This window comes from Apodemus sylvaticus, chromosome 3 (genome assembly GCF_947179515.1).
Source record: "Apodemus sylvaticus chromosome 3, mApoSyl1.1, whole genome shotgun sequence".
Classification (NCBI taxonomy): domain Eukaryota; kingdom Metazoa; phylum Chordata; class Mammalia; order Rodentia; family Muridae; genus Apodemus; species Apodemus sylvaticus.
In genome coordinates, this window is record NC_067474.1 from 59,961,362 (window position 1) to 59,974,959 (window position 13,598).

The 13,598-nt window shown below is 50.7% G+C and overlaps 1 protein-coding gene across 4 annotated transcripts in view; it reads right to left on the reverse strand.

Annotated features, from left to right (window-relative positions):
- Nucleotides 1-7,877, reverse strand: part of Tbc1d2 (TBC1 domain family member 2) — a 43,653-nt gene extending 35,776 nt beyond the window's left edge. For 2 of the 4 annotated variants that reach the window (XM_052176455.1, XM_052176452.1), the window contains exons 1-2: nucleotides 7,311-7,877; nucleotides 3,528-3,669 (exon numbers count right to left, since the gene is read on the reverse strand). In XM_052176455.1, coding sequence (XP_052032415.1) covers nucleotides 3,528-3,669; nucleotides 7,311-7,676 — 508 coding nt within the window. In that variant the 5' untranslated portion in view covers nucleotides 7,677-7,877. The remainder of the gene's footprint in view (nucleotides 1-3,527; nucleotides 3,670-7,310) is intronic. The other 2 variants (XM_052176456.1, XM_052176454.1) reach the window with 1 other exon arrangement.
- Between the last annotated feature and the right edge of the window lie 5,721 nt (nucleotides 7,878-13,598).

Consider the following 13,598-nt stretch of genomic DNA (forward strand, 5'->3'; position numbering starts at 1 on the left):
AGGTGTGACCTTGCAGGCTGCAGCTAGAACTGTAGGGCAGGCATTTCTTGACCTTTGCTTCCCCTGTTATAAAACAGAATAGCACCCAGGAGACAGAGGGTTAAATGAGATGGCCCCTGCCCGTGCTAGAGCAGTCCTAGTCAATGGGATGGGAACTTTTGATGACAGACATTTATGAATGTCTCCTGTAAGCTATGACTTCCCCTGGCAAGGTGTAATTACAGAAATCTGTCAGTTTTCCTGATTGTTCTTGGCTCCCTGAAGGCCACTGTGTAGGTGAAGTAGAAAATAGAGATTGGAAATGCTAAAAAAGCTGTCAAGAACTCGCTTTCAGATTGCCCAAGGGCTTGACAGGACTTTTTTTTTTTTTTTTTTTTTACAGGACCCAGCCTCTGTGACTCAAAGTCAGAAGTGGATCAGGAGGCTTGCACAGCCTTCTGCTTCCTCAGGAAGGATGGGGAGGGGCTGAGGTGGGGCAGCAAGCTCCAAACAGCCAGTGTAAGGTTCACCAGCTGGCTCAGGACTCCAGGGGGAGCAGGGGTGAGAGGAGTACGGGGGAGGGGGAGGTGGAGAGTCAGGCATAGCAGCACATGTGATGGCCATGAGTTTAACGCCAGCCTGGGCTACAAAGTGACACTGAAGCCAGCCTGGGCTACAAAGTGAGGAGGCAAACAACGGACTCCTCAAAGGGCTTTTGGTGTGTGCGATACAGGAAGTGTCCACTCAGGCCTGGCTCCAGCGGGGGTAGGCTTGCTATAGGATGGAAAGGCTGACAGCAGGGAAAGCCCACACGTCTGCTTCCACAGTCCCAGCCAGTGCTCTCCTGAGACACCACCACCCTGGCTATAGGGCCAGCATGTTGCCCACCCCATGGACAAAGCAATGCTAACCCCAAACAGGCCTAGTCACGTGTACTGAAGCAAAGCTATAGAGCTAGGTACCCGGAGCAGGCCTGGCACAGTTCAGGAGGCCAATGCGGTCCCACACCATGCTTTCCCAGCCTAGTTCTTTCTGTTCAACACGCAGGAAGGAAGACCTCTCCTCATCTCTTCTCTGAAGCTGATAACGGCAACTGTGTCAACTCAGGCTGTAATTTTCCACACAGACAAGGCTGCCTGGCTGCCTGGCAGAGGGGGTTGGTATGAACCACAGAAGGACAGGTGCAAAGAAACCTTTTAAACCCTGCCTGAAGCTAGATGTGGCGGTGTGTGCCTGGGAAGAGGAGGAGGCAGGAGGCTCAGGAGTTCCAGAACAGCCTCAGCTACAGAGTGAACCCAAGACCAGCCTGGACTACACGACACTGTTTCATAGCAAAATAGCCAAAAAACCAAACTAAACCAAAACAAAAAGGCTGCCCAGGGAAGTTAATGACCATTCACAAGGAAAGGAGCAGTTGTCACTGAGTGCCGATAGCTCGTGCGGGTGTACTGCTACAGCAGTAATAGCATGTATGTACTATTACGACAGCAATAGCATGTACATGCCACTATAACAGTTCCTGCACAAGCATGCATGTGGTGATAATAGCATGAGTTCTTAAGACAGTAAGAGTTTTGAGGCCAGACTGGACTACACAGCAAGACTCTGTCCCTATTACTACTACTGTGCACTATAGCATGTACTACTGTGATAGTTTAACATACATGCTACGATAGCACTAGCATACACGTGCTTATAGGTTCTATGATGAACAACGGCCTAACAGAGCAGACACACATCAACTGAGCAGCTACCATGAACTAGGGCTGCGCGCCTAACATTACACTTTATGGTCCTTTTCTTAGTCATAAAGTTCAATAGATTTACCCTTAACATTCACTCTGCAAATAACTACCGCTCCAGGCTGGACACCACAGTCTAGGTGACAAAGGACACAGGTGACAAGGAAATGGTCCCTACTCTTAAGGGCTAGTGGTTGGAGACTGACAAGGACAGGGTAATCAGAACACCATGGGACGGCTATCTCTGCAATGTTTAAAAAAGTGTCAAGGACCTATACTGAATCTAGGTGACAAAGTTCCGGAATGCATCCAAGGAGAGGTTGACAAGATGAGTGGGCACGGGCCTTGCCTTACATAATAAGCAGGAATTTGCCAAGCAAAACAGAGACATGAGACCCTCCTCCTAAAGCATGGGCACAAAGTGGTAAAAATGTGACGAGGGACGGGGTGGGGCTAGGGTGGTGGCGATCCCTAAGTAAGGTCCCACCCATCTGGGTGGGTTCTCATTTGGAAAGCCCACTCAGACTACAGGGGACAGGTTCAGACCCTGGGCTTGGGAGAGGCCACTGGAGAGGAGGATGCTGGGGCTTTTCCAGCTGAGAGAGTCAACCTAGGGAGGAACAGTGAGGGGACCTAAACCTGACATGCGGCTTGGGGGCAAGAGGCCCAGGGCAGTGCCCACCCTGAGGAAGGGTAGGGTGTGGTCTGCTGGGGACCTACCAAGCAGGGGTGGGGGCGGGGTGGGAGGACTCTGATGACAGGTGTGCTCAGTGTCGGCTGTGGAAAGCACCCTAGCACTGTGGTCCCTGAGGCATACGGCCGCAGCCCTGGCCTGGCAACTGAAGTGGCTGCATTTTAGACATGGACTCTGCCCTGGGACCTGACTGATTACCCATGCTCTCTCTGGCAGTGGCAGCTGTGGGGTGGTCCAGCCTCAGCACAGTGGATTGATTCCCCAGGCTTCTCCACGTTGGGATCTTCTACAGCTTGGGATTTACAAAACCTTCGCTCACAGTGAATCGTGATGGCCCACGCTTATTACCCTAGTGCTAGGGGGCTGGGGCAGGATTGAGAGTTTTGAGGCCAGACTGGGCTACACAGCAAAACTCTGCCTGTCCCTAAATCCAGGGGTGAAGGATGGTGGCTTAATGGCTAGCATTCATGAGGTTCTGAATTCAACCCCCAGTAAATACACACCCACAGATACACAGACACACAGACACACACACACACACACACACACACACAGACACACACACACACACAGAGAGAGAGAGAGAGAGAGAGAGAGAGAGAGAGAGAGAACCTCACTTGCAGGCAACACAGGACAAAGAACTTTGTTCTCTGAAAACATCAGGGTTAACGGATCAGAGATGTAACAGAGACACTAAAACCTCGCAGAAGTGTGGAAGAAGCCAGCACTGCACTTTCCAATTGACCCTGCTCACAACTGAACAGGTGTAACTCTGTTCTGGGCTGACCCCATGCAGACATTTCTCCAAGCATCTGAGGTATATGGATTCAGCTAGGCCTCGGAGTAAGGCCAAGATGGATGTAATTTTTTTTCACCTCATTTGGAAGGGAAGGAAGCTGAATCCCAGGGAGGCTCGGCAGCGTGCCTGAAATCGCCCGTGGCTGACTTGAACTCAAGCAGCCAGCCCGTGCTCCTGCCCTAACCAATCCCACAGCCCATCCATTCCTGGTTCTGCTCCTTGGCAGGGGGCTCCTCCCTGGCTCCCAGCAGACCCAGGGAAAAGCCTGGCTGTCGGAGCTTGGTTATGTGGCTGGAGACCAGCCCACTGGTACCTAGCTTGAGGTGCAGGGTGGGCCCATTCTCAGCCAGGGCGGCAGCGGGGGTGGCGGCAAAAGCGGATGGGCTGTTGTGGAACTCCCAGCGCTTCATCTGCAGCTGCTGCAGCCAGTAGAGCATCACTTGCTTGGTGGCAGCCTGCAAAGCGCAAGCATTAGTTAGTAAGGCCCAGGCCTGAGGGTAGCACTAGGCCTGGCCTACAGAGGTCCCATCCTGACAGAAAAAAGGCATGCCCTCTCTCCCTCCCTCCCTCCTTCCCTCCCCCCCCTCTGTGTATGTGTGTATTCACTTCTGTAACAGCACAAAGAAGAATCAGGCTCTGATTTCCTGCTTAGAGGCTCCTCAGTGTCTCTGTGCCTCTGTTTTCTCAATTGCTTTGTGGTGAGAACACTACCAATTTTAGACAGTGACTATGAAGTAAAAGAAATAAAGTGCTCAGCCCAGTGCCTGGCACAAGGCAGGTACACAAGTGCATTCCCTGGACAGAGAACGGGAGGTGCCACGAGGGAGGGGGAGCTTTGACTTGTGACCTGGAAGGGCCCAGTGACCACCGCTCTCTTTGAATGACATCTCCAAGTCTTCACTGCCTTGCTGAGGGATGGAGGTAATCCCTCCTGTTGCAGAAATACACCGACTCATGCCTATGAACCGGGGCAGGAAAGCCATGTACACACTGTGATAACACGGTAGTACCCTAGGCCACTCCAAACAAGGTAGCAGTTGATGTCAGTCACTAGTTTCCCTATTGATGGACTATTGTTTTTGTATCCATTAGCTTGCTGGATCTTGTAGGGAGCAGGCAGAAGTGACCAGCCCTCTCCCACAGATGGATAAATATCAGATGGACACAAGTGATCTAGGCCCCAGAAACTAGGTCTCTCAGTTGTAGGCCGGAACTTTATTTTAAATATAATTTTAAAGGCACAAGCGCTGGTGGCCTTAGATGGCAGGTGGCTCGCTGGAGTAGATGGCCTCGAGGCTACGAAAGGATGGAAACGGCCACAGAGCAACCCGGGCAAGCAAGGACCACAGGTGAGGTGTGACCTGGGTGGGGAGAGAGGTTATCACAGTGAGCTTCAGCTGTCAGTGTGACACAAACTAAGACTCACCTGGAGAAAGGTGACTTACTCAAAGGGTCGCCTAGATCACACTGCCCTGTAGGCAGTACGTGAGGCATTTTCTTAGTTACAAATTCACGTAGGAGAGCTCAGCCTGCTGTTGGCGGTGCCATCCCTAGGCAGGTGTGTCTAGGTCAGTGGCTCTCAACCTTCCTAATGCTGTGAGCCATTCTTTAGCACAGTTCCTCATGTTGCGGTGACCTCCAACCATACAATTATTTTAGTTACTTCATAACCGTAATTTTGCTATTGCTATGAATCGTAATGTGAATATCTGATATGCAACCTCCCAAAGAGGTTGCAACCCACAGGCTGAGAGCTACTGGGCTCCAGGCTATACAGAAAGGAAGCTGAGTGAACCAGAGACAGCAAGCGGACAAGCAGTGCTTGAAGACGGGCTCTGCCTCCGGGCTCCTGCTTGAGTTCCTCCCTGTCAGGGATGTCCGGACTGTGGTGTGTGAGGAATCCAGAGAGACCCCTGCCTTCCCCAAATTGCTTTTGGCTGTGGTGTTTCTCAAGGAAACAAACTCAACTAGAACACAGGTATCTCTAGGAGGGTCCCCTGGCGCGTTACTCAGATATCAGCGAGACAGAACGCTCTCTGCGGTCTTCTCCTCCGAAGCCTCAGTTTCTCTTAGGATTCACCACAACCCGATAGCCCCCACACAAACACAAGCGCCTCATTTTATTCCTGAACTCACTTGACGTGTTCACACTGGCAACTCCTCTGACAGAAGCTCCCTGCTAACGCTGGAGACCCTGTGACAGGCAGGCCAGCACACGTGATCTGAGTTCACACTGAGGTCCCGGAGGTCGCCCTTAGATCTGGCCAGAGTTCACTTCAGATTGCACGGATCTGGGTGTCTTCTTCCCCGCGAGGTCTCTTCTGTCAGCACTACAGCAACCAGGCCACCAGCCAATTACTATACCTGCATCCACTGGCCGAGCACCCCTCCTGCTCAGCCATCATCCCCTCCTCCGCTCTCTGGCTACCAGCTTCCTCTTACCCTAATTTGTTCTCTGCCCCGCAGCCAGGCTGAGCTCTGGGAACACCCTAATCTCATTGTCCTCTCTTAGCTTAAGGCTCTTAGACAACTTCTGCAGCCTAGAGACGAAGCCCAAGCCCCTGGGCCTCACTCACCAATGTCTCCCCCTTCGCCTCCAGCCTTTGGGCACCCACGGATGCCAGGCTCCTGTGGCTCGCCTGTGACTCGTGGTTACACTGTGTTTCCCACCTGTGTGCAGATGCTCTCTCAGCATCACTGAGTCTCTCTCTTGCACATCAAGAAGCTCATCGTTTCTTGTCTAAAGCGATGCCTTTCTGCAAAGCTCCCCTCCTCATCTGGAGGAGCGGATCCCTGTCACCACACTGTCACCACACTGCCACTGTCCAGGCCTCTGTCACCACACTGCCACTGTCCAGACTCTCCACAGAGTCTCCACAAGGTACTTAACCATGTCTGCCAGTTTCCCCCATCACTTCTTGAGCTGTCTGAGAAGGGGCACGGCTGAGCAAGTTTGACTTGTTCCACACCCCAGAGCCTGTCACAGAGCCAGGCATATGTTTTTGTTTTTGTATTTTGTATTTGGTTTTTTCGAGACAGGGTTCCTCTGTATAGCCCTGGCTGTCCTAGAACTCACTCTGTAGACCAGGCTGGCCTTGAACTCAGAAATCCGCCTGCCTCTGCCTCCCAGAGTGCTGGGATTACAGGTGTGCACCACCACCGCCCCGCTGAGCCAGGCATATGTATGGACTAATAAAAATCCCGTGCTGAGGGACCCTGACCAGCAGCACTTGTCTTGTGGAAGGAACACACGATCTAAGCCCACATGACCTCTAAAATGTCCTTTCTGGTCTAAGAATTGAATTCCAGCCTAGCCAACCAGCCACACTCTGCCAGGAAGGAGAACTAAACCCACAGGCATCCTAGTATCAGGGCAGCTACAGGTTGAGGACATAGGGAGACCCAGACCAGGCCGAGGAAAGAAAGACCTTCATCCTTGCACTCCTGAGCCTAGAGAACTATGCCCACACCTGTCTTCTCAGTTAGGTGACAGGACATTTCCCCTTAACATGATAAACCAAAAAAGGTTCTGCCCTGTGGTTCATTCACTCTGTGTGCATATGTGTTCATTCAAACAGCATGTACTAAGAACTCACTAGTTCAGACATGCCTGGATGAACAATCTAGGTCAACCAAAGAACTTACATATTTCTTTTCCTAACCCCTGCCCATGTCTGCATTCACTCCCGTTGACCAAAACACCAAGACATGAATCAGAGCCTGGCCTCAAAGAATGCAACCACAGTATCTTGACTGCTTCAGTACCAAGGAAGTTAAGGAAACTGGGTAGTTGGGCACCACCAAAGTTTTGATACAGCACTGAAAGATTCCAAAAAGTGAACCCCATCATTGTAAAAGCCGGGGCTGAGCTATTCCCTTTTATCTATGATTCAGTTTCTTGATGCATAAAATGAATCCCTCACCCTTGCCTCTGGGAAGGCAATAAGGAAATGGTGTGAAAGCTAAGTGGGAGAGCTCCAGGCTCTGGGCACTCTGATGGTGATCACCATAAGGGTCAATTTACGAGGACCGTGCTTTAGCCTTGAAAACTCGCTGGAGCTGTGAAGGGGATTAGGGAGTGGGGAGTTCCACTTACCTTGAGAGTAATAACTCGGCTGGGAGTCTTGATTTCAAAAGTGCCCTCCTCCTCAGCGTCCGCCTTACAGTCAAAGACTGCACTGGAGAGATCGATGCTGTCCAAGGGGTTAGCATCCTGCGCGGTGCGCGAATAATACAGGTGGCATTTCCTCTCATCGTAGAAGAACCAGCGGCATTTCCAGCCCTTGATGGGTCCTTTGCCGCCAAACTTACTTAAATACCCACAGAGTTTCTTAGGGACCGTGTCTAGAGGCCGGGCGCAGCCCTCCGAGTCCCCGGGAGATGCCACCTCGGGCTCCCTGGCCAGGCCCGGAGGCTGTGTGGACTCCGAGGATGAAGGAGTGGGCTCGGGGGTGTTCTCCATCGTTGCCGGCCCGCTGCACAGGCCTGCGGCACCGGAATGCCGGAGGTCCGGCGGGCACCTGGGAACCGACGACACCTGGCTGGGGCGGAGCCGGTCCGGTCCAGCCCCCAGAAGAAGGCGGAGTGCACCCCTGCCCGCTGCGGAGAGAGCGCCTTAGACACTTGACTGCAAACCCAACTCCCGGGGACAGGCCCCGCCCTTATCACGCGAGGACCGCCCCAGGCCCCGCCCACCAAACCAACTTCCGGCTTTTCCTCTGCGCCGTCGGCCATGTTGCTCCGTGGCGCGTTACGGCGCTTCAATTTAAAGACAAGGGTTTTCTCTGAGACATTTTAACCGTGGGAAGGGATGCAGGAAGACATGCCAAACTACGTGGCCGTGGGGTTCGCGTGGAAGCGTTGGAGCGTGGCGTCCTTTACAGCCGCCACCCTACGGGTGCCGCGGGAGTCACCTCTGAACGGCGCATAGCACGGCCATTGGCTGAGTTCACGCGGGGCGGAGCGCTCCCCTTCCGGCGCCGCGCGGCGCCGCTCTTGAACATGAAAAGCTTTGGAAGTTTTCCCGGTCACCTCCGGCTTTCTCTTAGGTCGGCCTCCCCCTCCTCCACCACCTCTGCCTCTGCTCCCGGTCACCCTGCAGCTCCAGTCGCCTAAGTTCGGGCGCCTTGCTGCAACTGCGGGAACTCAGAGCACCTTGAGGACGTAGATGAGCTTTAAATAAAGGGCTTAGCATTCAACTAACTCCCTCAACTTCCTGCCTCAGTTTACTAATGCGTCCCAAGGCGAATTTCGCCGCTAGAGCGATGCACCTTGTTCCGGTTCTCCTCGCTTCTAGCTTCATCTTTCTTGCCTCTTACGTTAGCCGGTCACCTCGACTCCCTTGTGCGGTCCGTTTCCAGGCAAAGGGTTTTTAATGGAGCGGAAGTGTGGCAGTAGCGACACTCTGAGTATCTGTATATTTTTAAGATTCTCTAGCGTTGAGCGACTTTAAACTACAAAGGTTTTCTCACGTAAGGATGGGCAGTGCTAGCACCTACCCTTCCCTCCACGACAAGCGAATTTACGGTGAAACTAAAGAGCCCCCCCTAGACTTGCAGAGGCCACTGGGCGTTTGATTTTAGATGGAGAAGTTAACAATCAGTATTGCCTGCTAATACCAGGGGGATCTCTTTATTGATAACAGCTTATATTCTCATCCCAAACCAACATTGGTCGTCGTACTTAGTTTTCTGTTCATAATTTTACATTTTAAAGAAATGCTTCAGTACTTCCTTGATCCACACCTGTCTATCCTTAGAACTGCTTTTGATAATATGCAGGAAGCTCCAAATACAGAAGGTAGAAAGGGGTGAGTCTAGAATAAATGTTAGCTGCAACTAAAGGTCAGTAAACGACTCCAAAACAGTACGCCACCAAGAAAGAGGGCAATAGGGTACTCATAGAACCCACACGACTGGCAACTGGAGAACTGGAATCTCATACAGCACAGGCCAGGCTTGCTATGTAGCCTAATACGACTTTCAATTTTGAACAGTCCAGCCGTTGGCAGCAGAGCCAGACACAACGGCTGTGAGTTCTCTTAAACCTTTAGGGACCTCAACCCACATGAAACTGAATCCTCGACTTTATTGCAGAAAGGAGCTTGAGGATGAACCAGTAAGAAGCAGAATCGTTTTTTTTTTAAGGTGCTCAGGAAAGCAAGGCAGACCCCGAGTGTGAGTGTGGACCTCTCTAAGTCCTACTTCAGGGTCTCAGCTCTAACCATATGTACTATTTTGGTGACTTCAAGTGACATCTCAAAGGATTGCTAAGAAATTTTACTCTTGACCTCAATTCCAACAGTAAGAGTCAGACTGCCTCCGGAGGTCCCTTGGCTGGAATTACGACCTGATAAGATAAAGCCAGGATCAATTAGAGTTACACAAGGGACTTAGGACATCTCTTACCTCAGAGGTGGGGTCTAGTGAGATTCCTAAAAACATTGCAGGTTTGCCGCTAGGGAGAGAAGAGTGAAGGGCTGCTTTGTCTTCCTGTATCTGAGAAATTTCCCCTGCCACCCTCTTGGGCCCACTTCCTAACTGTTGAGGTTATAGGAATGCACCTCCGTGCCTGGCTGCAATGGGTTTCAACACTGCTTTTAGACTTTACAAGAGTCAGTAGAAAGGAAATAAATAACCAGAGTTCTGTAATAAGGCTGACTCTCATAGAGAACATGCAATCTCTTAATGTTCCAAGTTAGAGATATTTTTGTTTCCATAAAGAATCTGTGCAAATACTTTGACCAGAGTGACATAATGTGTGAAAATAATACAGACAAGTCAGTCTTGGCCTCATTAGATGGTGCAGGGGTCACGGTGCTCGCTGCTCAAGCCGATGCCTGCCGGAGTTCTGTCCCTGGGTCCCACGCGCAGAGGAGAGAACGGACTCCCAAACATTGCTATCCGACCTCTGGGAGCACACACACACACACACACACACACACACACACAATGTAGTTTTTAAATTAAAGAAGTTTATCACAATTTCCTTCAAGCTTTTGAAATAAAATCAAATCCCCCGTGTAACTGCAAGTGAGGGAGGACATACCGCTGGGGGTGCTCCGTGACCAGGCGCTCTCTGCAAAGTCTGACTGAGCTGACTTCATTCAGTCCCTGACTCCCACAGGGTCAATGCAAAGAGCTGACTCCTGCAAGTCCTCCGACTGACACACACACACACACACACACACACACACGCACGCACGCACGCACGCACGCACACACACACACACACACACACGCACACACACGCACACACACGAGCCGTTCATGGGCATACCCACGTCTTCATCCCCTCCCACCAATTATTTGAAAAGGTAGAAGTGGCCGTTTGGAGGGGAGAGGGGAGGAGCCAGGAAAACACGGTTCTTACCAAGAACCACCACTTTCAGATAAGTCACTAGAGTTCACAGACTCCGCTATCAGGGTTTTAGCACAATGACAATCGTGAGCTTTGGGAAGCCGTTTAATTTCTCTGGTTTGTAATTTTTTGGTTTGCAAGTTAGGTCTTTAAATGTCAGAAAATCCTGGGGTTTTTGTTTTTGTTTTGGTTTGTTTTGGTTGGGAACAACAGGGGTGAACTTGAACATTATTCTAAGGGAAAGAAACCAGGCTCAGAGGGCACATATACATTAAAATAGTTAACTCCTGGAGACCAAGTTCAGAACAGCAGTTGCCAGGGTTATAAAGGATGGATCTTAAGTGACCAAATATAATAATAATAAAAAAGAAACCTTTTGTTCACTTAAATAACATTGCCCAACTAAAATTAAAACCTCATCCTAGCACAGGGTTTCCCTTATACTTTTATAAACTGCTGTTTTCCTATGTGCAACATCTGTCTCCTCTATCCGGGGCAGCCCTTCATCCTTCAGGACAAACACCCCTCGCCCCTCTCCCTCACCTATTTTCCCCTCTCCTTTCTTCTCTTCTTCTTCTCCCTCATCCTCTGTCTCCAGTCTTTGTCTCTTAATCCCTGCCATTTTCCCCTCTGGGACAAATAAATCTCCTGTATGCTGAGATTTGTGTCTTGAGGTGTGTTGAGCCAGTTTCAAGATTGCCTACATTGTTAATGCTTATGATATGCTAAGTTGTAAGTACTCTTCTGACGTTCATATTTCTATAAATAAACACACCAGGATGGGGAATTTGACTTTCTAATTAGAATCTATTGGCTTCTGTCTTAGAGTTTTACTGCTGTGAACAGGCACCATGACCAAGACAACTCTTTTTTTAAAAAAGATTTATCTATTTATTATATGTAAGTACACTGTAGCTGTCTTCATATACTCCATAAGAGAGAGTCAGACCTCGTTAAGGATGATTGTGAGCCACCATGTGGTTGCTGGAATTTGAACTCAGGACCTTCGAAGAGCAGGCAACACTCTTAACTACTGAGCCATCTCTCCAGACAACTCTTACAAAGGATGACATTTAATTGGTCTGGCTTACAGGGTCAGAGGTTCAGTCCATCATCATCAAGGAGGAGCAGGACAGCATCTCGGCAGGCAGGGTGCAGGCAGAGCTGAGAGTTCTACAGCATCCGAAGGCTGCTAGTGGAAGACTGACTTCAGGCAGCTGACATGAGAGTCTTAAAGCCCACACTCACAGTGACACACCTATTCCAACAGGGCCACGCCTTCTCCAACAGGGCCACACCCTCTAATAGTGCCACTCCCTGGGCCGAGCATATACAAACCATACAGCTTCTTTGCTCCCATCTTTACAGACATAAAAACTATCAGTCAGACAGCGAACCCAACTGTCTTCATGCCTGAGCCAGCTCCCTGGAACACTCCGAGGACGCCTGGAGACAGCTGTGCAGGCTGCAGTTGATGGCGTTGCCCTGGGAGGTAGGGGTGGGAGGAAGAGGAGTTTGAGGCCAGTCACAGTCACATTACGCAGCAAGTACAAGGGCAGCCTGTGCTATAGATGAGGTAGGGGTGGGAGGAAGAGGAGTTTGAGGCCAGTCACAGTCACATTACGCAGCAAGTACAAGGGCAGCCTGTGCTATAGATGAGCTGTTTGTGCTCATTTCCTCCTCTCAAGAAGAAAAAGTGTGTGTGTGTGTGTGTGTGTGTGTTGGGGAGGTGTGGAAGATGGCTTCATGGATGAAGCACTTGCCCTGAAAACATGGAGACTGGAGTTTGGATTCCTAGGTCCCATTTAACAGTAAAGGCTGGGTAGGTGTGGTGTCCGCCCATCATTCCAGCCCTTGGGAGAGGGGACCCTGGTGACAGCTGTCCAGAGAGACACCTGGAATCAGCTTGTTCTGAGTCCAGAAAAAGACTTGCTTTATAAAGTGGAGAATGGTTGTAGAAGACAATGAATGAGATTGCATGTGCATGCACACACACACACACACACACACACAATACACACATACACACCACACCACACACATACCACACCACACACACACACCACACACCACATACACACACACACCACACCACACACACATATACACCACACACATCACATCACACCACACACACACACACACACACACACACACACACACACACACACAGAGGGCAGATCATCTGAGGACACGGGAGAAGACAGCCAGGCGAAGGGAAAGTCTGAGAAGAAACCAACCCAGTTGACACCTCAGCCTGGATCTCCCAGACTGCAGAACAGTGAGGGAATCGGTTTCAACCACAGCACCCACAAACCCCTCCCTTTGACACACACCCCAGCCAACAAAAAGTGTATCTCAAAAGCAGCTCGAAATGGCTTAGCACACCCAGGAACTTTCTTGGAAGCCATGATGAACTAGCGTAAATGTGAGTCATATCACAAAACTTAGCTTGGAGTTTTCCGAATTAATTTTCGAATTGGGGGGGTTGGATAGATTCAACGGCAGGAATGGGGGTGACAGCAGGAGACACATCCAGTGTTGTGCAGCTGAGCCGTCCTTACGTGAGGGCAGGAGGGTCGCTTCTGGGAGCATTTTGTCCAGCTGGAAAATGGAGTCCTCGTTCCCTGAGCTGCCTGAGCCAGAAGAGGGACTTCCCTAAAACCCAAGGTGGAGCCTTCGGAGACCCACTCCAGGCTTCTGACTTACAGAACCAGGCCGTTCGCACATCCTCAGGTCTTCCTGTCACAGTCTGTGTGGGTTGGATCAGGAGGAGCCAACACCCAGATGGCATCTCACTGGTACAGCCATTTGTATGCCTCAGCTGGGCCCTTGATCTTAGAATCCTTGGTTTGCAGAACAGGGGGACAGAAGGAATGAGAGAGAGAGAGACAGAGAGATAGAGACAGAGGGAGAGACAGAGACCGAGAGAGGGAAAGATACACAGACAGAGAGATGGAGAGACAGAGAGGGAGGGACAGAAAGGTAGTGAGAGGGGGAGAGAGAGAGAGAGAGAGAGAGAGAG